A 27974-nucleotide genomic window follows, 5' to 3' on the forward strand; every position below is an offset into this window, starting at 1 on the left:
GGGTGTGGAAATAGTGACTGGGTGTGTGATACTGGCAGGTTTATCAGGGATTGTTCTGGTCTTTCTGCCATCACTATTTACAGTCTTTGGGGGAGCAGAGCAGAAAAAATCTTCCCAGTCCACAGAATCCTCCAGGAGGGAAACATCCCATGAATCAGAGATGGGTTTATCAGTGGTTTTAAATGAGGAATCGAATGAGGGTGGAAAACAGTCACTGGAACTCACCACTGGGAATTGCTGGAAATAGTCCATTTTATGGCGGCGTATGCGCCGCTTTCTCCGGGAAGAGGAAGCGGGCGGGGTACACATCCGAGCCTCTGGCGCGGGAGCCTCTGTTGAGCCGAGGTGGGAGGCGGAGCCGCTGTGCCGTGGCGAGGTTGAAGGTCCGGTGAATGAGGCAGATGGTGTGTGAGCGAGGAGCGGACCCGCGAGAGAGGGAGCCGCCGAAGCGCGGCGCAAAACGCCCACTCTCCGCGGCAGATGCTCCGGTGCAGGTGGGGCAGCAGGTGGGAGAACGCGGTGTCTCCGAGGCCCGCCCAGAGCCAGGCGAGTGCCCTCGAAGATGTGCTCTTGCTCCGCGAAGAGCCGTTGTTTCTCCTTAAGCTTCTCCGCCCAAATGGAGAGCGCTGCCTCCTGCCGCTCAAAAAGGTCCGAGTCCGCTGGGTCAAAAGCGGGTCGTGTCATTCTGTCAGGAGTGTCGTGTGTGGAGGCGAGGAAGAGATGACCCAAACGCTGGACTCACGGTGCAGGATAATGGGGTTTATTGTAGGTAGGTTGGATGAACAGAACATGAACTGAAATGGCTGACTGGGTGGACGACTGACTGACTGACTGACTGACTGAATGAATGGCTGGCTGGCTGGCTGGCTGACTGATCTGAACATACATGCGGAGAGATGACATTAACATCAATGACACGACAAAGAACTGGTGAAACCGAGGAGCTTAAATACACAGGTTGAATGATGACAATGATTGGAAACGAGTGAGTACAGGGCTGAACATAATCTGACTAATGACACAAGCTGACATGGGAAAAAACAGGAAGTGGGGACATTAGTGTGGCAAACTAAACTGAACATGAACAGAACTGAAAACACTGGGTCACCGACCCAGGAACCCTGACACTTAGCAAGTTGCACCTTAACAGGATACGTTTGTAAGTCATCAACAAGCTTGTGACAAAACTCTGGTTGGATAACTGACCACAGTTCTCCTTCTTAGCTCTTGGATTTTCAGGCCAATCAGAAGAGTGCCAAACAAATCCTTTTTATGCTGGCAGAAAGAAACTAGCTGGTGCAGTCAATCATGATCACTAACAAAAAGTTAAACAGGCCTTGGCGTTGTCATGTTATAAAACAGTAGCAATAATAATGCAAAATTCAGCTGACTGCAGTCAGATTTTACACACTTTATTTATTTGAGCCTGTATATGCGCCTTTGACCCTGCGTGGGTTAGATGATGATTGGATGTGAAGTTGTGATCACAACTGCATGTTTGCATATCCACAGATACAAATGTGGAAATATGGAACTATTTGAGCTTTTGTCACAGATGCAAGAAAACTGACATTTTAGCTTCTATATGAGTTTCAATCTATTTTTTATGCACAAATTTACTTACATTATTAAAATAACCCACTAAGAGAAAGATGGCAACAACAAAAAAATAGATATCTGTATAAAATCAGAGTAACCTAGTTTGCTGCAAAGAACTCATACTGTATGCTGTTAAAAACAGTACAAATTATCATTGCAACTAATATTTATTTACCTTGAACACAGGCTTGGAGAGAAACCTAACAAAATCAATGATTTAAAGCCACTGGAAACAAATTTTAGGTGGAATGTTGTTTTTTTTTGTTTGTTTGCTTGCTTGTTTCTAAATCCAGTTAACATTGACCTATAAATCATTTAATTCAAGTAATGAATACGTGTGGAATCTATACAGAACAACTTAGCAAAGAACAAATTTGAGAGTGTATTTCTCTGCTATTTTTGTTTCTGGGAGCCAACAGCCTGGGTCACAACACCATGAAATATCTTTCCATGTGTCCAGTTGAATCTTTGAAAATGCAAACTTCACACAAACTTCATAGAAGACCATTAACCAAACGCATAACTCAGCATATCATGGTAAATAAAGAACCTGAAATGGATAACCAGAGGACAAAAAAGACTGGGGCTACATTTCAACCAGTGGTGCTGAGGATCTTGTCAAAATGATAAAGGCAGAACAGTACCAGGAGATTGTGATCCACCATGCTATAGCATCTCAAAAGCATCACATGTATTGCTTCATTTTTCAGTACGTCATTAATCCCAAACACACCAATGCAATAAAAGTATACCTGGATAAATAAAAAAAAAAACACACGTTAGAGCCTTATCAGTGATGGAGGCTCAGCTTCCCATCTTAGCAGAAAATGAAGCAAAAGCTATAAAGAGTCCAGAAATCAGCATTGAAATGCCCTTCAAGAAAACTGCAGGACTATTCATGGTAACGACAGAAAGAAAACTTGACTAAGAGAGTTCAGCCTGTGTTGAAAAATAAAAGTGGTTGAAAATACTGCCTTTCACCCTGATTATACTCTCATTGTATAAACTCTTTAAACACTGTTTTTGCCTTATATACTGAATTTTCCATTTATTGTTGTAAATTGTAAATCACAAAAACACACACACACGCAAAATAAAATCCCCTCTAGCCCTGCGGGCGGTCTATCCTTCAAGCCCGGGTCCTCTACCAGAAAAACTTGAGAGTCCTGCGCAGTATCTTAGCTGTTCCCAGGACTGCGCTCTTCTGGACAAAGATCTCCGATGTTGTTCCCGGGATCTGCTGGAGCCACTCGCCTAGCTTGGGAGTCACCGCACCGAGTGCTCCGATTACCACGGGGACCACTGTTACCTTCACCCTCCACATCTTCTCAAGCTCTTCTCTGAGCCCTTGGTATTTCTCGAGCTTCTCATGTTCCTTCTTCCTGATCTTGCTGTCATTCAGTATTGTGACATCTATCAGTTACAGATGTCTTCCTCTGATTGTCCACCATTACTATAACCAGTTGGTTAGCCATCACCATCGCAGTATGAATGCGTGTCAATGTTAGGTAGAAAGCTGTTAGAAAAAAGTGAATGTGGCATGTTGTATAGAGTGCTCTGGAAGTAGGGGCCTATCCTTCCATGATGGTTTCTGCTACCTGAGGTATTCACTGAGCACATCTTCCTGATGTGGATGTTTGTTGTCGCATCCTGGACTGTGGTGCTGACACTTATTAGTCCCCGGCCTCCTTCCTGATCATGGGCAGGGAGGAGGTGTTAATAGCTCGGATCTTGTTCTTCCAATTCAACCGACTCCTCAAGATTTGCGTTACTCTCTGTAGGCACTTGGTGGTTGCACCAAGTGCCTACATTTGCCATTGCCTGTGGGACCCCCAGGATGCACCAGAAAGGAACTTGGGGTTAGTATGTTCCCCAAGGATATTTGGCATGCAGACTGAAGGAGCCAGGAATTGAACCACCAACCTTCTGATCAGGTAGATGACTTGCTCTACCTCCTGAGCTACAGCCACCCCAAGCATTTAACAATGACAGACTTAAGGTCCTGTGGGATTTCCAGCTACAGAAAAAAATGGTACCTTCCATCTCTTATGTTATCATCCGACTCTCCTTGGTAGATCCCGTACTTGATGGCGACCTGTGGTATGGGCTTGAAGTTGGCCTCTAGTGTTGTTCGCCACATCCCCATGGAGTTCCTGATGAAGGCTCTTAGGCTCCTGTTGATCTTGTTATAGTTCTCTGGACTCTGTCTTGGGACCATTATTGTTTTTGTTGTATTTACTCCCTCTTCTGCAACTTCTTAGCTCTTTCTCTGATATTTCATATCATTGTTATGCAGATGATATTCAGCTATATATCTCTTTTAGGCCACCTGATGTTTCTAAGCTTACAAATCTTGCAGTCCTGCTTAGATTCCGTTAGAGATTGGATGGCTAGTAATTACCTTCAACTAAATGCTGATAAAACGGAAGTCATTGTCTTTGCACCTGAGAAATTTGTTCCCCTCGTGGTTAAAAATCTAGGCCCTCTTGCTTCTTATATTAAATCATCCATTAGGAACCTTGGTGTTACATTTGATCCAGCTCTGACGCTGGACACACACGTTAAATCTTTGGTTTGCTCTTGTTTTTACCATTTAAGAAATATCGCTAAGCTGAGTGCCATTGTGTCACGTTCTGAATTGGAAATGATTATTCATGCTTTTGTTTCATCTCGTTTAGACTATTGTAATTCTTTGTTTACTTGCTTAAGTAATGCCTCCATGGAACGACTGCAGGGTGTTCAAAATGCTGCTGCTAGGCTTCTGACAAAGCATCCCAAACACTCCCATGCCACTCCCCTGCTGATTCAACTGCACTGGCTCCCTGTCAAGTTCAGGGTCCAATTTAAGATCATAATCATGACTTATAGGGCCCTGCATGGTGTAGCTCCAACTTACATAAGTGATCTTCTTTCTTATCACCCCAGCAGGTCCCTGAGGTCTTGTGACCAGGGGTTGCTGGTTGTCCAGCATACAAGGTTACAAACAAAAGGTGACAGAGCGTTTGCATCAGTGGCTCCCAGACTCTGGAACTCGCTCCCTTTGAGTTTGAGATCTGTGGACTCAGTCATGTCTTTTAAAAAGCAGTTAAAAACGTATCTGTTTAAACTCGCTTTTGGTTGATTTTGTTTTGTTTTAGATTTTAATGTGTTCTGCCTCTGTAAAGCACTTTGTGATTTTATCTTGAAAGGTGCTGTATAAATAAAATTTTACTTTACTTTACTTTACTTTACTTTAGTTCTAGGCAATTCAGGATCCAGGTGTGGGGTACTGAGTCATAGGCCTTCTTGTAGTCAATCCAGGCAATGCACAGGTTGGTCAGCCTAGTCTTGCAGCCTCAGGCAACCACTCTGTCTACCAGTAGCTGGTGTTTCCCTCCTCTGGTATTCCTGCCAATTCCTTTCTGTGCCCCACTCATGTATTGAGCCATGTGCCTGTTCATCTTAGCCACTATGATGCCTGAAAGGAGTTTCCATCCTGTACTGAGGCAGGTTATAGGCCGGTGGTTGGATGGGACCGGTCCCTTCTGGGGGTCCTTGATGATCAGGACTGTCCGGCCTTCGGTTAGCCATTCTGGGTGTCTCTTGTCAACTAGCAGCTGGTTCATTTGTGCTGCCAGACACTTGTGGAGTAGAGTCAGCTTCTTCAGCCAGTAGGCGTGAATCATGTCAGGGCCTGGTGGTGTCCAACTCCTCATACTGGAAACCCGTTCTTGGATGTCTGCCTGTCCAGAGAGGTTGCTGTGGTCTGCTCTTAAATCCAATAGCCACTGAGCATCCCAGCCCACCCTCATACCCAAGTGTTCACAGAGCCTCAGTATGATGGACTCTGGGTGGAGTCCTCCATGGATTGTGAGGGGGTTTTGCAGTGTCACTTCAGTGGCATTTATCTCTGTCTGTGGCCAGGTCATTACTCCAGCTGGGTATCTGATGACTGGTAGGGCATATGCATTGATGGCTTTGATCTTCTTCCTGCAATTTAGCTTACTTCTCAGCACATGAGTCATGTATTGACTAGCTGCTATGATGCCTGAGAGCATTTTCTATTTTGTATAGCAGTTTGATGTTGTTGTGGGGATTCTTCATGCTCGGGACCATTCTGCCCTGTGTAAGCCAGTCTGGACACCTGCTGTTAGCATCCCCTTTATTTGTGTCATCAGGCATAGAGAGCTGTTGGCTTGTTCAGTCAGTAAGTGTGGATCTGTCCACACTTACTGTTATGTTGACTGGTTCTTGTTGGGAGGTTGCTGTGGTCTGATATTAGGTCCACCAGCTACTTGGCGTTGGTGTAGTGTTAGTCACGGAAAACCATAACTAAGAAGATTCCTCATCTACATGAACAACAAATTGAACTCTATCAGATAGATTTGAGTCACACCATTGCAGCACAATTCCTTTAATACCAATTGTGTGCTCTAATCTATATAATAAAATATAATTGTTGACAATATCAAATGATGCACTGAGGTGTAGCAGGATAAGTTGCCTCAAGGCACTATATAAATAACACTGAATTGAATTGAACTGAATTGAATAAGTCCACTCTCTGAGGCAATAAAAAGATAATTGGTAACATTCACTTCTGCTGTTTCTGCACTATAATGCAGATACTATACTGAATCCTGCCTGAAACTCCTCAAATGAACAATTTCTTTGCAGATACTTGTCCAGCTATTTTACAACTATTCTTACAAGATTTTTGTTTCTAATAAAAGGAAGGTTAGAAATTGGTCAATACAGTAAGTTGCTAAGACAGTAAAGGGTTTTTTAAGTAATGAATTAATTGTCCTAACTGTAAAACAGGTCTGTTAATAAGGATAAACTGATCACATTTAAAACTGAAGCCTTAATTAATTGTAGGAATTAGACTTATTGATGATTTAGAGTAGAACATAAATGAAAATAAGTAAATAAGGATAGGAGAGAAACAGTACCAGCAAACATCAGCAACCATTACAGGCACGTCTGTGGGAAGGCGACTTTGAAAGAAATGAGTGAAGTCATCACTAGTTAAAGCTAAAGCAATAGCTCAACTGAGCTCAAACTCTCTGTCAGCCATTCCCATCTTCCTCTTCCTTACATATAGTAAGATGCCCTAGCTTTACAAAGAATTTTTTTTCTTTTAGAGCAATTATTTATCTAGGCCAAATGAAGATCCTCCAAATTAGCAAGGTGTCATTTCCTCTCCAACTTATGAGTTCTTTGCTTAAAGAACTCATATTTGTGGGTTGTGCCAGGGAGTCTCTGTTTGGTTGCTTTCTTTTTCAGAAGAGCCACAGTATCCAGATTTGTATGCAGTCATGAATTAATACTGCTGCAAGATAACAGGCTTCTGTACATAAAGTACAATTTGGGTAGTTGTTGCTCTTTGTTACTATTGCAAGTCATTCCATTTTGTCTCTCCTGCAGCTATGTTTGGTTTATTCTTGTTAAACTGAAATTCTTCCATTACCTTGTCAATTCTCCCAAGTGCTTACTGATAAGAGATCATCTGATCATTGAGCTTTTCTAATATGGTAAGGCTTGCTTTGAGATCGCTGTTGTTGTAAACTGGCATTATGTATATAAAACTGAACAGAACAGCTATCTAACTTTTGTTGACCTCTAGCCCCGGTGATTTACTGGTAAGTAGGGAAATGCTGAAATGTGATCTGCCATACACATTGTCCTGAGAAATGTGGTAGTCTCAAAAGAAAAATGAGTTGATGTTTGAATTAGTGTTAATTCACTTTGTTTTTTTAATCAGGTTTCTAACAGGCCCAATTCAAGCGATAGCATTTACACGTATATGAACTAGTTTGATTGATTTTTTTATTATCTACATTTTGAAAAAATAAAAGACTATAAACTAGTAAAGGAGTAGTGTTATGTTAACCTAATTAAATACACTCAATTAGGTTACATTTAATTAAATATTTAACTGAACTCAAACTTTAGTTTTAATCCATTATTGCTGACACATCAGTCAATTCTTATTTATCAAATACAATATATAAAATATAGTAAAAATGGTAAAATGGTAAAAACAAAAACAGAAAGAAAAAAAGTCATGCAAGTGAGTTATGACAAAACATTTGCAGTTTAAAAAGATATCTTGTCAAAAAGAGATTAGTGAGTTAATTCTGGAGCAGCTCATAGGTTTAGTTAGCAGCAAAAGATACAATGTTCTTGATTAAAAAACAATTCTGTTCTTAGATTAGTGAAGAATATGTTCCTGTATTCATTTTGGCCACTCACAGAAATTAAGTAATGGTGTGACTGACTTGCGATCCATTAAATCCTCTTAGCATGGACAAATTGGGCATGTTAGGGAGTTAACACGAAGGCAGGCATGTGGAAGTCAATCTGATATACATTAAATATTAATTCAGTTTAAAGTGAAGACTGTCAACTGTGCTCAAATGTCGAACAAGCTGATGCAGTGGTAATCAGGGGGAGGAAGTGTGTGTGTGTGTGTGTGTGTGTGTGTGTGTGTGTGTGTACACAACGAGCTGTAATAACGAGATCCTTCAACGAAAGTCTCAGTAGTATTGAATATGATGGCACACCAATGACTACCAACATTTGACTCGTTACTTTTCATTTCCAGCGTTATGGTGGACGTTCTGGAGTCTATAGATAAAAAAAACAATCCAGTTTTGATGCATGTCTGTCACTACTTGAAATTCTCCACAAAGAGTTTCAAGTTTTCCGTAATTCAGTGAAGCAGAGCACGGCCTTTGGAGAACTGGCAGAATCATTCACCGAGGGAATGACGTGACTCTCAGAAGAAGACAAAGAAAGTCAAAGGAACCATTGGTAGGTTTTAAACCCTTTTATGAAGCTCTCCAGCTGCCCTAAATTAAACACAGCATCCCTAAAAACAAGCAGAACAGTAGCAATAGTCTCGCTAATGTCTTCGTTTGTTACAATTTCTTATTGTGGTCAAACTGGGCTTAGGTGATTGTTGACAGTACAGTACAGTTAGATGGACTTTAGCTGTTGTCCAACAGCCCTTATTACAATTAAAATATTGCTATAAATCTTATTGGGCTGTTTCACTGTTCCTTTTACCTTTTGAGTGACAGAGGACGATAGTGAAGGAGAGGAGGAAAAGAAACAAGCAGCAGTGGACTTGTCGTCAAAGACAGCACCATGCTGTAATGCCAAAGTAGCCCCTGTTTGAGTATGTTCACTGATTATTGGTTATCACTGGTTATTTCACATAACAAAGCAGTGTGTTATACTGTTATCAACTGTGCATCTGCAGTGAGAACAAGGTGAGAAAATAGACCAATAATGAAGCTGGGTAGAAAGCAATAACTGCTTTAGTTGCTTGGTGATTTGGTGGACTGTCTCCATGTGGTTAGGAGACCACAATAACCTTGTATAGTTCTTTAATAGTTCTTTAACTTACTTTTGAAAGTTCTGATTGTCACATTTGATCCTTTGCCTCATGTTTAATAACTAAAGCTCCATTGTAAAGGTCTTGTAATATATTGAAATCCAAATAACTTTCTTTTGAAAGTAGCATTGTAATGTGTACACAGCTAAACTAAGATGAAGAGAACTGGTTAAGAGACGTGACCAGAAACTGACAGGACAGACTTCAATGACCAGCTTCCTCAGGAGATTCTGCAGAAACATGGCCCTGTTCCAAATTCAAACACACACACACCCATACAAGACAGACGTTTACCAACATACAGCACACATCCACTCAGACATGGAGGGTACCCACAGAAGAACATACAAAACACCCACATACTCCCAGCATGGTCACATTATCGCTACAATAATCTAAAAGATTGCATGAGTATGCAACCTTTTAGATTTTTTCAGCACCTAACACTGTCTTAAATACTTGGTTTTCCACGTATAGAGAAACAAAGTCCTCCTATAAACTAGTCTGAGAGACACACTGAGAGCTGGAGCCTGTTTTGTTCATCACATTGTCTCCAGTCTGCTGTTCCACCTGCTAGTCAGAATCCAGAGCCACCCGCCTCTCCTTGGTATCACAAGCATATCATGTTCTCCAACAGTCTTCAGTAAAGATAAAACACTCTCTCCCACCACCTAGACCCTATGATTCTTCCATAGATCTCCTTCTTGTACTCTGTTGCCTAAAGCAGATTATGTAACTTCTATCACCTTGAGCAGCAAAGTACATGGGGGATCACACTGAAATAATCAGACAATCCTCTTCTCCTGTGGTTGCAGGATTCTTCTCTGTCACTTAGAAAGACAACATTCTCAGGCTATGCATTGATTACCACATTTTGGACCAAATTCCAATAAAAAAATATCAACTCCCTCTGAAAGTTTAGTTTTCTAATTCCTTCAAAGGGACACTGTTTTCACAGAGCTGTGCAAACCTTACAAACTTAGGCTCTGTGAGAGGGACTAATGGAAGACAACTTTCAACACCCCACTTGAGTATTTTAAGTTTCTCGTTATGGCCTTTGGACTCACAAACACCATGCAGTATTTTAGGCACTAATGCTGTGATTACCTTTATCTCTTAATGCTTGTATATCTCTACAATATCCTAATCTTTTCCAGAAGTCTGAAGAAACACCATGTCTGTGTGTGGCAGGTGCTACAGAGTCTACTGGAGAACTGGTTATATGTTAAAGCAGAGAAATGTGAGTCCTTTGGGTCACTTTACTTGGTTTTGTATTTGAGGGTGGCCAAATGAGGAACAACCTGGAGAAAGTCAAAGCAGTCGTGAAATGGCACACCCCCACGACTCAGAAGCAGTTTCAGCGCTTCCTAGGATTTGCAAACTTATGGCAAAGCTTCATAAGGAATTTTCCACTTTATTGTTGAAGTTGACGCCTCTACCTCTGGTGTTGATACACCCCTCTTCCAACGGTTCACTCTAGAAGGTAAACTATAGCCTAGCTCCATTTTTTGTCCTGTCATCTAACCGTTGATGAGTGCAATTACAATGTCGGAAAATGGGAGCTGCAAGCTGTAGAGTTAGCATTAGAGGAGTAGCAACATTGATTGTGGCAACACCCGAAAACCCATTTGTTGTTTAGTCTGTTCAGAAATATCTAGTTTATCTGCTAAATGATTGAATTATCATCAGGCTCCATGGTCACTGCTTTTTGGACATTTTGATTTCCATTTCCTACCACCCTGAGTCCAGAAATATGAAACCTGATGCCCTGTCTCATCAGTTCGCTTCAGAGGATGAAACGACCGAACCAGAAAACATCCCACCCTCCACATGCTTCATTGGCTCCCTCACCTGGGAGATTGAGGAAATCATTCAACAAGCTCTCCAAAATGAGCCTGGTCCTGAGAATGGCCCCCTCAACCATGAGTATGTCAGTTCTTCCGCTCACACCAACACAATCAACAGGCTGATCCGCAGGGCCAGCTCTGTTCTAGGCTGCCCTCTGGACCCAGTGGAGGTGGTGAGTGACAGGAGAATGGTGGCTAAGCTGTCATCCCTGTTGAACAACATCTCCCACCCCATGCAGGAGACTGTGACAGCACTGAGCAGCTCCTTCAGTGGGAGACTGCGGCACCCACGGTGTGGGACGGAGAGATTTCGCAGGTCTTTCCTCCCCACTGCTGTCAGACTCCACAACAAAGACTTTAACTGATCAAACACACACACCCACACGTGCAATAAGACTAAGTGCAATAAGCTTTTCTGGCATCGTTGTATTTTTACTCAGTTCTATAAAGCATTTGTATCCTATTTTTATCCTATTGTATAGATTATTTTATTTTATTTTATTCTATTCTATTCTGTACAGTATCTTATCCTTGTTGTATTCCAGTGTTCTCTAATTTTTGCTATATAACTGTGCACTGTCCACTTTCTGCTGTGACAAAACAAATATCCCACGTGTGAGACTAATAGCTTATCTTATCTTATCTTATCTTACCATGTTTGAGCAAGAAACTAAACCTTCGCTGCATTGCCTGCCAAAATCCCTCTATCCCAGAGTACTGAGCTACCAAAGATTTAGTATCCACATGCCTTAACATCTTCTGCCACAGGGTTCTCACTGTTGAAGGTTGCTCTGGGATACCAAACACCCATGTTCGCTCCAGAGCAAGACCCAGCAGTGCCCCTGGTTCAACATCACCTGCAGAGAAACCATGGAACTTAAGAGCAAACCACTGCAGCATTCCAGCACACTGTGGTGCAAAACTGTTGCTTGACAAATCACAAAGGGTCTCCAGCCCCATGTTACACCCAAGGTAAGAAGTTCTGGTTATCTAAGCTGGTAAACTCCTGAAGTTTGCAGATGACACCTCCGTCATTGGCCTCATTCAGGATGGTGAGGACTCTGCATACTGGCAGGAAGTTGAGCAGCTGGTACTCTGGTGCAGTCAGCACAATCTAGAGCTAAATACGCTTAAGACTGTAGAGATGACAGTGGACTTCAGGAGACAACCCTCAACACTGCTCAGAAACAAACTGTGACAGGAAGAGGTCTGGCAGACCCAAAGCTACAACTGAATCAGAGGACAAGTTTCTGAGAGTTAACAGGTCGTGTGATGGCGGCTCACAGGACAACAGCTTAAAGCAGCTTAATAGTGGTCGTAGTGAGCAAGTCTCAGTTTCAACTATGAGGAGAAGACTTCAAGCTGCAGGTTTGACAGGACAAGTTGCAGCAAGAAAGCCAGACGTCAGAATAAGACAAACAGGCTTGGCTGGGCCATGAAACACTGACACTGGACTACTGAAGACTAGAAGAAGGTATTATGGACTGATGAATCAAATGTGAAATCCTCGGTTCATCACACAGGATCTTTGTACACCATTGAATAGGTGAAAGGATGGTTCCACAGTGTGTGGCATCAACTGTCACACATGGAGGAGGAAGTGTGATGGTCTGGGGCTGTTTGCTGGATCCAGGGTCGGTGGCTTGTACAGAGTGAGAGACACCCTGAACCAAAACAGCTACCACAGCATTCTGCAGCTCCATGCAGCACCCTCTGGTATGGACCTAGTTGGTCAGGGGTTCATCCTACAGCAAGACATAAGTCCAAGCTCTGCCAGAACTACCTCAGGAAAAAACAACACGATGATAAGCTTGAAAACATGGAGTGGCCATGACAGTCTCCAGACTTAAACCCCATCGAGCCGGTTTGGGATGAACTGGACAGAAGAGTGAAACCAAAGAAACCTACAAGGTCCACATTTACAGGAACTTCTGCAGCAGATATGGGAGAATATTTGATTTCTATTGTAGAAAGAATGCCACGGGTGTGTTCAGCTGTTATATCTGCCAAAGGGGGCTACTCTAATGAGTCAAAAGTTTAGAAGGTCTATAGCTTATTTGTACTATGCTTTCATTTTAGAGTGCAATGAGACATTAAACTAAAAAATAAAAATTTTCCAATAAAAAACTGGAAAACTTTGGTGTTCTAAAATGGTAGTGTATAGTGTATATACGATTTCCTGGTATACCGATTACACTGATGCAGACATCAGAGCTACAAAGAATCAGAAGAAAGCGCGTTGCTAGGACTGATCTGAGGCAAATTTCATTTTAAAAGACTGCCCGACCGAAGCCTTGATAAATGCGTGGTTTTGTGCAAACTGTGCAAAAAGGAGTTTGCATACCACCGAAGCACTTCAACCTTACGTTACCACCTAAATGCAAAACATGTTGCAGCGAGCACAGAAACTGTGGGAGCTGTTAGCGCTAGCAGTTAGAGTGTCGGCAGCCCAAACTTGATGAAATGACTGGCTTCAGGACCAAAGTTAGTAAGTCAACATCAGACAAACTTACAAATTCTCTCACAAAATTGATTGATCTGGACTGTAGACCACTGTAGAAGATAGGGGGTTAGAAAATGTGCTACAGTTAGTGTTAGGTGATCCAACTTTCCAACTGCTGTGCCGAAAGACTATTTCAAGCAAAATTCAACAGCTTTATTACACTGAAAAACAAAGTTAGATCCATTGCAGACATCCCTGCTAATATGGAGGAACTACACCAGGAGCCACTCATGCAGGAGGTTTCCACACGGTGGAATTCAACACTGGATATAGTTTCTCGTCTAATAAAGAATCAAGAGGCTGTTTTTGCTGCTTTAGACAAACAAAAGCACAAGCAAGTCATTTAAACTCCATCAGAGCTGGCAAAACTCCAAAAGCTGGCCACTGTTCTTGAGCCATGCAGGTAAATAAAATTATTTTTAACTTATTGTTACTGTTTCTTCAAAAAGATCTATAGTTGACAGTTATTGTGTAGATGAATAATGACTTTCTTGAACTGTCTATCACAGGTTTGTGAGTGAGCTTCTTGGAGGTGAAACATATGTCTCATGTTCAGTGGTTTTACCTGCTTTCTACTACCTGCATCCCACCATGGACTAGGGCTGGGCCATATCATACCATTCACGGTAATACCAGTATAATGTTAGGCAATGATAAGAAAAATAAGATATGGGTAAAACGCACATGCGCAGTGCCTTTGTTTTCATATGCACATGGCGGAAAAAGCATGGCGGCGATGGAGAATGAGAAGAGCAAAAGCGGATTGTTGAATGAAACAGATGAACCAGAATTGGTTTGTAAAAATGGTGCAACTTGAGTGGTGTGGAACTGGTTTGGCTTTTGTCCGTCAGAGCACATTGTTTCAGTAGAACATGCAAGTGGGCCGTCGTTATTACCGTATTTTTCGGACTTTAAGGCGCACTTAAAATCCTTTCATTTTCTCAAAACTCGACAGTCCCCGTTATAATCCGGTGCACTTTATGAACTCTGGTTGTGCTTACTGACCTTGAACTGATTTTATGTCGTACTCGGCGCTCAAAAATCTGTCAAAAAATGTTTTGGGTACGACTTTGCTAAGCTACGAAGCCACACCGCTTCATGGATTGTCGGAGCATTACGGCTACCGTAGTCAGGAGCCTTGTGGAGTAATACGTACTGTTTCAACATAATATTACCGTATTATTACCGTACCCCAAAATGGCACCTGTTAAGAGACATGTGTATGAAGCACATTTTAAACAGTCGCGCAGTATAACATGAGAATAGAGCAGCTGTGAGAGAATTCAACATTATTGAATCAATGGTACGGAAGAGGAGGAAGCAAGGAGAATGAGATGAGTAAAGTTTGACTTATCTGACTGTTTTGTTTCACTTAATGCACCTTATGGTCCAAAACATATGTATTTGACCTTTTTATTTGGCACACTGCAGTTTAATGTTGCAAAGCAGCTCTTTTTAAGTTTTGTGGATATTAAACATGGTTATGCTCAGGATATGTCGACCAGTTTCTACTGGAAATGCCTTTTGGTTAAACTGTCAGCAAGGAATTTGCATTTGCACTGTTAAATTTTTATATAGCTTTAATGCACATAAAAAAACAGCTGCTTGTTTAAGTGAAAATACAATGATGGGGGGTTTTTGCACTAAAGTTGTGGAGTTGTAAAGTATTTTGTCTCGCATCAATTATATCGCCTGTTATATTGTTGTCACAAATTTTTGGCCATGTTGCTCATATAGAAGAGGTTTGGAGCAGCCTCGAGGCCCTGCTGCAGGAACAGTGCAAAGATGCCACCACAGACAAAGAGCCTCCTGAAATGCAGTTTAAATGCTTTTTTTTCCAGAAATTAAAAGAGCTTGAGTTTACAGTATTCATGTCCATGTCTATTATTTGATTCTGTCGCCCACTAAAACTCTTTTAAATTGAAAAAACATTTGCACTTTGGGCAAATTTTCTTGTGTGGTTAAATGCGATTCATCGAGATTAATTAATTACAAAACCTCTAATTAATTAGATTTATTTTTTTAAATGAGTCCCACCCCTAATATATATATATATATATGTTTTGTCACTGGTCTGTCACCATCTGATGAAACAGCCATTCTCATAATCCTAAATATGCCCATTTTGTTGCAGTAAACAAATTTAAACTGCCAACCTTCTAGTTCAACGTGTTTTCCAGTTACACGTCGTTCCTGGAAGTGTCAACACACACGCACACGTGTGTGTGTGTCTGGAGCAAAGGAGAGACACAGAGAAAGATGTGAACACATACATTTTTGATGAAGGTTCCAGTCAACAAACCAGTCAAACACTCACAGATGTCCACTGGGATCCTTGTAGCATTTAATTCAATACAATTACCGAATCAGGAACCTTTGAACATTCTCTGTTTTCTCCAGCTCACCTCAGAAATTGCTTTTTACAAATTACTTACTAAACACTTTGAGGTGATTCACGAGGACTTGGACAAATCTGTTTATTCATCAGTGGATACACAGCCACCAGTAAGGTTATGCTGCTTTTAATTCAGTACCCGAAAGGTGACGTGAGGATAGGAGAGGATTAGAGCTGAAAGTGGATTACTTAAAGGGATGATTCATGATGTACAGGAAAAAGTGGGAGAGCGCAGTGATTAATGAGGCATTCAAAACCTACTTTCTATCATCATTGTTGGCTAACTGATTTTTTTTCTGTTAATTAGAAACACAAAAGGTAAACCAATACACTGACCAGTTATCTACACACACATTCACCATTCAAGGACCTAAAGAACTAAGTTTCCACCGGCCGCCATGGTTCATGTTCATATGAACATACGGCTGAGATGTGCAGTCGAAGCCACCTGCTCATGTCCAGGTTCAATATGATACAGCTGGTAGCTCAGTATAGTGAAATCACTGTTACCCTTTTAGTTTCTCAAACAATGCTTGTTTGGTATGTGGCTAAAATGTGGCATGACCTCTGAGTTACTGGTTTCTCAGGAACCTGGTTGACTTAAAGGGGTTAAACAATTAGCGCTGTTTTACTGCAGCGCACATTCCTCAGACACCTTTAAAACACAAAGGTGTATCTTTGTTTTTCTTTTTAAAAACTCTGCCAAAGTGCACACGCTTCTAAAAGTACCATCGATCAGATGTAGATTATTTGTCACAACAATGAAAAGAATCAGCTTATCTTCTGCCAAACCTAAACAGACATGCCAAAAAAAATCATATTTAGGTTAGAGAATTTTTATTGAAGACTTAAACCACGACCATGTATCTATCTAATGTATCCTGTTAGCCTACTGTTCCCAATATGCTGGAAAAGGTGGAAAGAGCTAGTAAAGTTGATAAGTAGGCATATCCAGCTCTTAAAACTCACTGGCAGAAGTGGAGACAGCAGATAACCTGCTCTGGCAGCTGCTAAAATCAGCAAATGTGACCACAGACATGTTTGTCTAATTATATTACCATCCAAAGTGAAGTGCACAGTGGTATTCCTTGCATACCTGATGGCTTGTATGTTTTGCACATGGCACTTGTTCATAGATATTTACTCTATTGCTTGTGAGTAAACTGGTTTGCTGACTACTACAGTACATCTCTCCTGCCTTGAGTCTCCTTCTGCTTGGGATGATGCATAATACACAAAGACAGAGTAGAATGAGAATGAAAAGCTAAAGCACACATGAAAGTAATGATGAACTAGGGGACCGGGTTAGCTCAGTGCATTGAGCAGGTGGCTACATGCTGTATGGCTGAAAGCGGCCGGCCTGGGTTCAAGTCTGACCTGTGACCCTTTGCCGCATGTCTGCCCCGCTTTCCTGTTGTTTGGTCACTGATCTGTCTGAAAAATGCCAAAAAAAAAATGAGAAACTTGACAGAAATTGGTTTCTGATATTTATATTGAAACACATAAGATTCTTTTTAGTTGTATTTTTTTAATCACATTGGTCATTGTCTCTACATAATTTACACGTTTTAGAAGAATAAATTTAGAATATATGCTAAAAGCTGTATTTGTGACTTTCAGTAAGATATCAGTTTCTCTCCATAATGTATTCAGAAAGCAGCCAATCGACCAATCCATATCAGCCAGCCTCATTAAGCATGTCATTTATGCCTTAACAAAAACTAATCTAAATTCTCTCTGGTTTGGAAGAGGCCCCTGCATCCCTCACCTATCACTGCTCTGCAGAAGGCAGCCAGGCGGATCGGCAAAGGAGGGAGAGCCAGACATAAATCAACAATGGGAATGGGTCCCAGCATGGAGGCTACAAATCAAGGTCGGGAAAGCAGCCTATCAAACTACAAGGGTCAATAGATAAAAGGTTGTTAGGTGTGTGTGTGTGTGTGTTTGTGTAAAATTTTTACTTACATTTTATTATTATTGTTTCCGTTTGCTTGCATTGCACATTATGTGTCAGAGCAGCGTGAGCTTTTGGCTTCACATTAGCTGTTCAGACATCGGTGTCATTATTTTGGAAGCACTGCATCAGAATATATTACATAAGGATGAGGTAAACAGTAAATGGACTGGTATTTATAAAGCGCTTTTCTACTCTGACCACTCAAAGATATACATAAACAGTTCTCTTTAACCAGTACACACACCACATGACTGATAATGGGTGACTACTAGTCCCAGGGATTTATTCTATAGTCCATTAATCATACTTTTGAGAATACAAATCTATAAAAGTGCTAAGCATGCTAAAATTACATTCAATACATACAGAGAATATGTGGAGGAGGAGCAGCTCTACTCTCCCAAATACCTGAAGTCCTCAGTCTGTTTCCAAAGGAGATGCAAGCCACCAATGTGAGGACAGCTTTGAGTGCTCAGAGTAGGAAAGCACAATATAAGAACCAGTCCATATACTTAAGTATGGTCTGTTGTATAATAATACAACAATAACAGGCTTAACAAAGAGACAACAGTTATGTTGCGCCCATCTAGAAGTAAACCCACCTGCCTGCCCTCTATTACACCACCTATTACACCACCTTCATGTGTTTAAAAAACTAGAGAAATGTTTTGTTATTTTTATTTTTTTTATGTTCCAACATGTGAAGTTCTGTTTTGTATTATAACCAATTTTTATGTGTCGCTTTGTCTTGTTTCTCTCTTGTTTTGTTAACTGTGTCCACGATTGTTCAATAAAAATATTTTGAGTAAAAAGAAAAACTAGAGAAACTTGTACCTGTGTTGATCTGCTTCTGTGCCAGTTTTGACAGATGGTTGGATGGTAACAGATTCAAAAGTGGGCTCTCTCTCTCTCTCTTGCAACAATATAATCTTCTGAATCACCTTTATCATTTTCATTAACTTAATTTATCATCATTTTTTCAATCTGTCAGTCTGAAGACAGAACAAACTTAGACAAATGCTTCCATGAGCTGAGACTACAGACATGTCTTAACAGGTTTCACTCTATTCATGTAAAAATCATATTGTAGGAAACATCAGCACACGCATCCCAAAGGATCAGGCTTAAGACAAAAAACAGCAATCTACATGGATTCTGAACGAGCCCTGCCCAAATGTCCCATTTAGAAATGTTATAAATCTTCTAAATACTAAATGGTGAAGGCAAATAACAGGTCTGATAACAGGATAACAAAATGTTCTTATATATTGGACTGGCTCTGGGAGCAGACCGGTCAGTACACAGAAAGTGTGGCTTCCCCTCTGAAGCAGACAGTCCTCCACTCCGCACATGATATTAAACGTTAGTCTTCTCCAGTTCTCAAAAGCAACCAAAAGACACGAATCAATGCACAAACACTTCTTCCCTCCATGTGAGTTAAATGCCTTCCTTCAATCAGCTGTACAAAGGCAAAGCAGCTGAGCTACCACCAAGACAGAGAGGAAAAGGAAAGCCCTCATACCTCCCCCTACCTCCAAGACAGATTAAAAGAGTCTAATCTTTAAACTCCAGATTCCCTGGCCTTTGTCTGGGTGCTGGGGATGTGGCATCAGCCCAAATGGGATGGAAATTCTATATTTGTGAAAGGTTAAGAGAAGCACGCCAAAGTCTATGAAAAACAGGGAAAATAGAAGAATAAATGTATTTAAATGACATCTGATCTAAATTAATTAAACAAAAAAAGAGTCCAGGGACTTTTTCATCTAAGTGGTATTGATTATCTTATAAGGAGTCAGATTATTGTGTCTACTTAGCAGCTGAAGGATGGTGGTTTGGACAAATGTGTATTGATTGTGAATAATTAAATTCATGGAAAGAGTTTTCAGCGCACATAAAAGAAGGAGAGGTGCTGGGATCTATTTCATGTACTAATGGTACTGTTCACAATTACTACAGGAAAGAAGAGAATTTTCAGATCTCATGATTTATCAAATGACAAGAAGTTTCTATGTAAAGTCAATCAACGCGCCTTTTATTTGGCCTGTAGGGAGGAAATAAGTAAAGGAGGTTTCTCTAAATAGAAATCAATTTCACCCTGGCTACACACATCTGTAAAGCAATCGAAACACAGCTCTAGCAAAATTCTCAGCACAAAAGGATGTGATATAAAGCACCTGCCATCGTGTGATTGGGTGAAGAAAAGGGACTCGGGGGGCCCCGTTCTCTGCAAAGGCATCCTTATCACTGCCTGCAGGGCCGATGTCATTAACCTGGACTTCACTGACTAACTGTGGCTAGATTAGATTCTGATTTTATGGTGTAATCATACAAAAACACATCCACACGCTCACCCAGATTCCCGGTGTGACATCGGAGGGAAAACAGCTAAGTTATATGCAAAAAGACAACGTTTTAATGTTCTTATTATGAAGCTATTTACACTGAAGTCAGCTATATACTGTCCCAGCTAAAGCTCATTCTTATTTGAGCTAGTTCAGCTTTCCCTCTTAGGGCCAAACCACGTAGGAGTAAGGATATAGGTGGGGTTATACTGCTTATTAGCCACATGCTAACACAAACGCTGTTTCAGAAACAGAAGATGTCAGAAGATCTTTCAAATCAATCAAATCAAGTCTGATTACAGTTGAAAAGGTAACATAACCTGGAAGAGGTCCTGTTAAAATCTTTCAGGATCAATAACAGCAGGATTGCTAGGTTTATATTACCTTCTCTGCAGAAGCGGCCCTTGTATTCTGTTTTGGAGCAGTCACAAACTGGTTCTCCGTCCACCACTGTGCACATCCCACCATTCTCACACGGGTTCACGGTGCACCATCCTTCCGACTCCAGCGGCACGTTAAGGCTTCCTAGGAACAGGGGCTGTGAGATGCCGTATTTGAGGTCTGTGATTGTGCCACTGAAGGGCTGCATGTTTCGCACCGTAGGCAGTGTAAGTGCACCGCTGCGGATATCCTGAGGCACTCCACCTAGGAACAGGTCACTGACTATTTTCATGAACTGACGCTGAGGCTTTACCTCGCCTGCTTTGGCTTGGCCGTCCAGCACCAGCACTGTGCGCAGGTTGTACCTGCTCAGGGTGGCAAAGTGCCAGCTGCTGTCATCTACCTGTCTGTCTGACACAACAGTGGTCTCAGCACAGTCGATGCTGAAGCGCAGCTGCAGTAGTCCCTCCGCCACTGAGAGCTGTAGAAAGTCACAGTAACCTCCATCGTCAAAGTACAGCAACAGTGCGTCTGAGGCCTCTGTCTTAAACTGGAAGCTGAGGTCACCGCGGGTGCTGGCATCCCAGCGGAGGTAGCGTGCCCACTGACCTGGTGTACCTAAAAATTCCAGTCCCAGGCATGTGCTGAGGAACACATGCAGCCTGATAGAAAAACCTACAAGATCCATAGCTGTAAATAATTTCTTAATCCAAAAAAATGTCTGATGAGAATTCGGTTAGATTCAAATCTCAGGGACTGAACTGAATTTCAGGGTTCCACAGTTCAGTCCACAATATAGATAAATTTGGATAAACATTTATTATAAAAAAATATGTCTTTAAAAGAGGGAAAGGGCAATAGCAGGAGAACAGTCGTTGTAGTTAACAGTCGTAAGGTAAATCGCAATAAATTGTCCAGGTGTTGCAGGGCAGTGATTGTTTTCCTTTTAAATGTTACAGAGCAAGCTGACAGAAGGAGGAGACCGGGCTTTAAGACGTCGTCCTGCTCTTCAGACCGGATGAAGATGGAGACTTGTGGTGCGAGGTCATGTGAGTGGAATTTCCTCCTTCATTTTGTCTGCTGGGATGTGGAGCTGGCAGGGGAGCCGCTGGCCTTTTGCAGTTACATCCCTGTCACAAAACAGAAGGCACATGGTTACAATGATCCACGATGCAACACACATCCTAGACCACTGCAGCTCTTTGTTCCATACTGTTCACATGGATGCAGTTTCAGTGGTACAAAGGCAGACCCTCATACCAACTGTACTCACACAAAGTGGAGCATTAAAATGCATCTGTATTTAACACATAGCAGCAAGGAAAACAAAAATGCAGTTTTGTTTATTAGAATTTCATCATCTTTATTTCATATTCCTGAAAATTCCATAAAATATTGGGCACATCATCGCAGAGATAATCAGAGGGGAAAACCAGGTTACACACTCAGCTGTGAATGGTCCACTAAAATACATTCAACCTCTTCTTTCTAACCTGCACGCTGCAGAAAACAATCCTGAATAACAGTGCCTGTGAAATCACTGCATTTTTCCCTCCTCCACAAAGGTTGTTGGGAGTTATCGGTCATCTGCTTGGGAAATTAGTCTCATTATTCTCATGGCAGTGCATGACTATCAGTCAGCCAGGCGCACTGCCTTTATCTGATGACCAGCCTGGAGAGACAGCTTTCAGCTTCAGCTTTCAGCTGAATAAAAAGAAGCACAGAAAAAACACAAGCAGGCACTGATCCAATATCCACTAGCTACATACTATTTTATTTAATAAAATCTTTTTTTTAAATACAGACAAATTGTACAGTCTTTTACCTTCCTAAAAATTATATTTATGCTTTCTGTATGAACTGTCAAGTCCTTCCACAGTACTATCCAAAAGTCTTGACACCTCTCGTTGCTTTACTTATTTCTTGATTTATTCATGTCCAAGGACAAAGAACAACGGGCTTACAGTGAGCCTGAGGTTCAATAGTTTTCTGTAGTTTGTCTTTGGACCATCATAGCTGCTTTTCACGCATTTTCAATCCTGTCCTTGTAACTGACCAATTTCAGAGACGTTTGCTTTTGTTCTTTGTTTAGCTTCCTAACACTCACCTACTCAAGCATCAAAAAGCACCAAACTCAAGAGAGGACAGCATAGAAAAGAACTCCTTTTAAACTAGATTGTCTTTAGTCCAATCTATAAAAACAAACACAACACGATGATAGGCATCAAATGGTCTTTTTGCACCAATAACTTGACATATCTCAGAACACATCTGACCTTTAAAAACTGAAGGAAACTGGACACCTGGAGGACAAAAGAAGAAGTGGCAGGCCTAAAAAACTACACAAAGCAGATAATATCTGAAAACCACGTCTTTAAGAAACAGCCAAGCATTTAAAGACATGACACAGAGGCTAAGACTTGCTCCTGGACCCTCAGTTCATCCGGCTTGTGTTCACTGGAGCGCCGTCAGAAAGGTCTCACAGGAGCTGTCAAGGAGCCGATCTTAAGGAAGAAAAAAGCTCAGGTATGCCAAACATCTGTGGCAACTAGACTTAGAGTATGATGAACACAAGTACTGAAATTTGTAGGTGAAACTGTCAGAAGAGCAGCACAAACGTGAGTGTGTACAGCAATGTGTAAGCTGGAGGCTCTGTTATGGTTCGGGGCTTCATTTCAGCCAGTGCTGCAGAGGAAGTGTTCAAAATTGATGGAATTATATTTTCTATACCACACTGCTAAAAAAAAATAATAATAATAATAAAGGAACACTTGGAAAAAAACTGGATATCTGTACTGATATGGACTGGGTAGGAACTAAAACATGTCACATCAGGGCAATGATAGAAATGAAAAATACAGTAGGCTAGTCTGAAAATTTCATTGCAGCAACTCAAAATAGTACCCAGTAGTTTGTATGGTCCTCATGTGCTTTTATACATGCCTGACAACATTAAGGCATGCTCACAGAGAGCAGGATGGTGTCCTGGCGAACTCCTCCCAGATCTGGACCAGGGTTTTACTGAGCTCCTGGACAGTCTGAGATACAACCTGGCAGCGTCAGATGGACCGAAACATAATGATGTTCATAAAGATGTTCTTTTGGATTTAGGTCAGGCGTGGGTCAGGGTCAGGCAATGGTACCGAGGCCTTGATCCTATAGGAACGCCCCAAGAGACCAGCCACTGCACAAGGAAGAACCCCGACAGTGTGTCAGGTCTGATGATCTGTTTATCATCCCGATACCTATCAGGTGCCTCTGCGTAACCTGTAGAGGTCTGAGCGTCCCTCTATGGTTATATCGCTCAGACCATCATATGACCACCAAACTGGTCATGTTGAAAAATGTTACAGGCAGCACAACCTTCTCCGTGTCTGTCACATGTGCTTGAGGTGAACCTGTGGTAGACCTGCTGATTCTGATATTTATGGCAAATCCCAATCATATTCCACAATGTGGGGCGGTGATCACAAGCCCCACTAGAGGACGGTGGGTCCTCGGCCAACCTCATGAAGTCTGTTTCTGATTGTTTGGTCAGAGACCTTCACACCTGTGGCCTGACAGAGGTCCTTTTGTAGGGCTCTACCAATCCTAATCCTGTTGTAAGAGGCCCCCGCCTGTAAAACCATTCTTGTTGTGGGGTTGTCTCTTTGTTGCTCCTCTGTTGTTTCATTAACACCAAGGCACCTCAAACTGATTAGCAACACCTGTTACCTGCAGTGCATCTGGAAAGTATTCACATTTTGTCACGTCACAGCCTTATTCCAAAGTGGATTCAATTTGTTTTCACCTCAAAATTCTTTGCATTATAGCCCTTAATGAGAAGGTGAAAAAACAGCTTAAATTCCTGCAAATGTATTAAAAATAAAGAACAAAAATGTAACACGTACATAAGTATTCACAGCTTTTGCTAAATATTATGTTGAACCACCTCTGACAGCAATTCTAGCCTTCATGAGTGTGATGCTAAAAGCTTGGCACACCTGTCTTTGGGAAGTTCTCCCACTCATCTTTGCAGAACCTCAACTGCTCCACCAGGTTGGATGGGGAGCATTGGTGCGCAGCCATTTTCATATCTCTCCAGAGATGTTCAATCAGGTTCAAGCCTGGGCTCTGGCCTTGCATCTTAAGGACATTAACAGAGTGGTTAATGTCTCTGTAAATTCCTGCATTCATCTTTCTCTTGACCCTGACTAGTCTCACAGTTCCTGCTGGGATTGGCCTAAAATTCTCTACCCTACTGGGTTTTTTGAGGGGGTTTCACCCTAGTAGGGAAATAGCAATAGTAGGATAGAGAATTTTGTTTCTCATGGTCTGGGAGTCCTTGAGGTGCCTTTTGTCAATTTTAAGATCCTGCTTCTTACTTTCATCCTCCTCTTCCAATTCTGAGATCAGGACAGAGACTGAATATTTATGTACATGCATTTTTATTCCTTTTAGTTTTTAATACATTTGCAAAAATTTCATGCAAACATTTTTCACTTTGTCATTATGGGTTATTGTGTGTAGAATTTAAGTTGAAAAATGAATTGAATCCATTTTGGGATACTTTCTGGATGCACTGTAAACGACTGGATCAAGATCACAGAGGTTTAGTTGACTTGATGCTACACTCTGAATAAAAAGTGTTCCTTTAACTTTTTGGAGCAGTGACATTTCCCTTTGTACCTCTTTTCTCAGTGAAATATACAGAGGTGTGGCTCTTTTACTGTACTGCATTTTTTAGTTTCTAAATACTAAAATGTGTAAACATTTTTGGTGCCTTACTAAAGTAATCTGAGTAATTTTTGTGCACATAATGAATCAGATGAGGAAATAAGGAAATTTAATTCACCAGCAGTTCATGTCCCAGTTTTTTCACCATCACAGTAGAATAAATCTTTCTGGAATTCAAAGTTTCCCAACATATTCCGACATGGAGCCATGAAATTGTGAACATGGGTAAGAGCAGATAAATTACAGTGAAATTATAAAATCAAACAACACAGGCCAACCTGAGCGTGGAGGAACTGCATGTAAACTGATACATAATAATAATCCATATCTCCACTGCAACAAGTACGTCCTCCAGTCCTGAGTGATAATTGAAAACAATATCTTTGAATAATCAACATTTAGTTCTACTTTTTCTGGATCTGTTCATGCACACTGCTTTCTGTTATATAATAATAAGGGTAATATTTAGCAGGGATTGTTACAGGCCTGCATCAAACAAAATCCATTTAACAGCACCTAAAAGTCATTAATATTAGTGTTGGAATTGGCAATGTTTCCAATATTCTGTCGTACATACAATTTTTCTAATATATATTTGAGCACAATATTACTTCCCAACTGCTACATTTTCTCTCTGTGTGTGTGTGTGTGTGTGTGTGTGTGTAAAACCCCATTATAAATAAGACATAACTAAAATTAAGCACTTTTTTTTCCTTTTTCTCATGCACAGCATTAGGATCAGTTGAGCTTCATAGTTGATCATGATGAAGAAATTTGATACATTTTCATATGATAGTTGTATGTTCAAAGACTTTTAATTTGGTGTCACAAACTGACAAAAATTATACAAAAATGTTACCTTCATGACTTTGATCTCAAACAGTGTTCTAACATAAATGTAATACTGACACTTACAGCAATGATGTGGGTTTTTTTATTTGTACACACAGTACTGATGTATTTTGTTGTTGTATGTGATAATTATTATTAAATGTATGAAGATCAGCCGACCAGAGTATTTCACAAGGCTTCTTCTGTGCACGGTCTACAATAATAATAAATCATCTTTTTAAAAATGAAACCGTAGATCAGCCCTTTGAATATTTACACTCTCAGTGAGTTTATTGAAACACCACCCGAATCCTTTGCTGTGTCTCGGGGTGGGAGCTCTAGCAAGATGTCATGTGACAACTCTTTGGGTGAAAAATCTGCACCACTCATTTTTCAGCTCTTTTGAAATGTGGGCTTGTTATTCTGTGTATCATAATTAATTATGAATTCTTAACCAGATGTTACTGCAAATTGTTTTCTGGGCTAAACTGTGTCAACTACTCATACAGCCTTAGTATGTGCCCAATGGTACGAGATATGTAAACCATTTCCACAGGAATGTTCACCTCTGTAGTATAAACATGAAATGCAGTCATGTTAATATCACTGGACAGTTTTCAAGTATAAACTGAGAAATGAAATCAAGAAATGTTTTAATATATTGTTTTACACGGACACACATAACATTTTGTTTTATGTTGTTGATCATTACTTGGTTGTTTGCTTGGGTTACCATGGTAATACGGCTCGATGTAACCCAGGAAAGTAAAGCAGCCAAAAAAGGCCAAATTGACATTACTGACACAAATTAAGCCATTTTTGATGCAGCGAGTCTCTGTAGTGACTGTTTAGCAAAAATAACAGAATTCAAAACCAAATCAGGGCAGATGCCCGAGACAGCCGTGGATGTCAGGTTTGCATCATCATATCACTGACCCCTGAACCTCCACAACGATCCTCGTAAGACTTTTTACGTGTTGTGTGATGATTGTGTCATATGACTCTATCAGCACACACAATGTCTACAGTGGGCTGGTTCTTTTACAGCACCTTTCACTCAGACTACTTTATAAAACATGTTTCATTCACACAAGCACGTTCTCCATCTAAGTGAATGCCCAGAGCGCGCATTCATACTCCAGCGAGTCCGTCGGGATCAGTTCAGGGTTCAGTAGATTGCCCAAGGGTACTTCAGCATGCTGACTAGGGCAGCCAGGATTTAAAATACCAACCTTCCAATTAGTACACCTGCACTATCTCACTGTGCTATGCTAACCCCTTGATTATCAGCTGCTCCACTCTTGGAAACAGTTCTCTTCTTCAGTAATGCCAAAGATGATTATTAAATGTTGCATTTAGAAGCAAACTTTATCATTTCATTTACTCACATACTAAGAATGAGCATTTTATATTATTGGAGGAGCGGCCTACAAAACACTATGCATCACTTTAATACACATCCCAAAAAAATTTATCAAAATTTCAAAGACCTGCAGGATGGTGAGGTGTTTAGCTGATTTACTGAAAACAGGAACTTCCAGCTAGCAGCACAGGCTGCAGGTATATTTCAAATCCTTTGAAATCGCCTATGAATGTTCAAATTAGTAAAATCTTGATTTTTAAATGTTCTGTGGTTGTAGTCGTAATTAATATTATCAGCCCCACATGGGTATCAGGCAGTAAGAAATTGAGGGTGCAAGTTTGCAGTTTTGGTTTCAGGATTGGTACACTCAGCACGACGCATGTGCACACGTGTGTGTCTTTTGTTGCTGTGTGAGAAGTGTTGGGGGTTAAAAGGCTAAACGGCATGGATCATTGTTCTCGGTAAAAGGCTCCTTTGACGAACCCCACAGGGACGAGTCCACATACACTCACTGACAAAAGGCAGCAGCACACTGAATCCTATTAAGAGCCACACGGACTGGAGTGAAGCGTGTGTGTGTGTGTGTGTGTGTGTGTGTGTGTGAGTACAAATGCAGATGAAAGCAGCCAATCGGCTGGCCTCTTGTGCTTAAATTGATG

General features: G+C 41.1%; 1 protein-coding gene across 1 annotated transcript in view; it reads right to left on the bottom strand.

The window, feature by feature from the left end:
* The window catches only part of nrxn3a (neurexin 3a), a 233810-nt gene that overhangs the window by 201587 nt on the left and 4249 nt on the right, over positions 1-27974 (bottom strand). The window contains 1 exon segment of the mRNA XM_013264683.3: positions 20409-21535. Within this exon segment, the coding sequence (XP_013120137.3) occupies positions 20409-21093 (685 nt within the window). The 5' untranslated portion in view covers positions 21094-21535.

The sequence above is a fragment of the Oreochromis niloticus genome, linkage group LG19 (assembly GCF_001858045.2).
Source record: "Oreochromis niloticus isolate F11D_XX linkage group LG19, O_niloticus_UMD_NMBU, whole genome shotgun sequence".
In the NCBI taxonomy this organism is placed as follows: Eukaryota; Metazoa; Chordata; class Actinopteri; order Cichliformes; family Cichlidae; genus Oreochromis; species Oreochromis niloticus.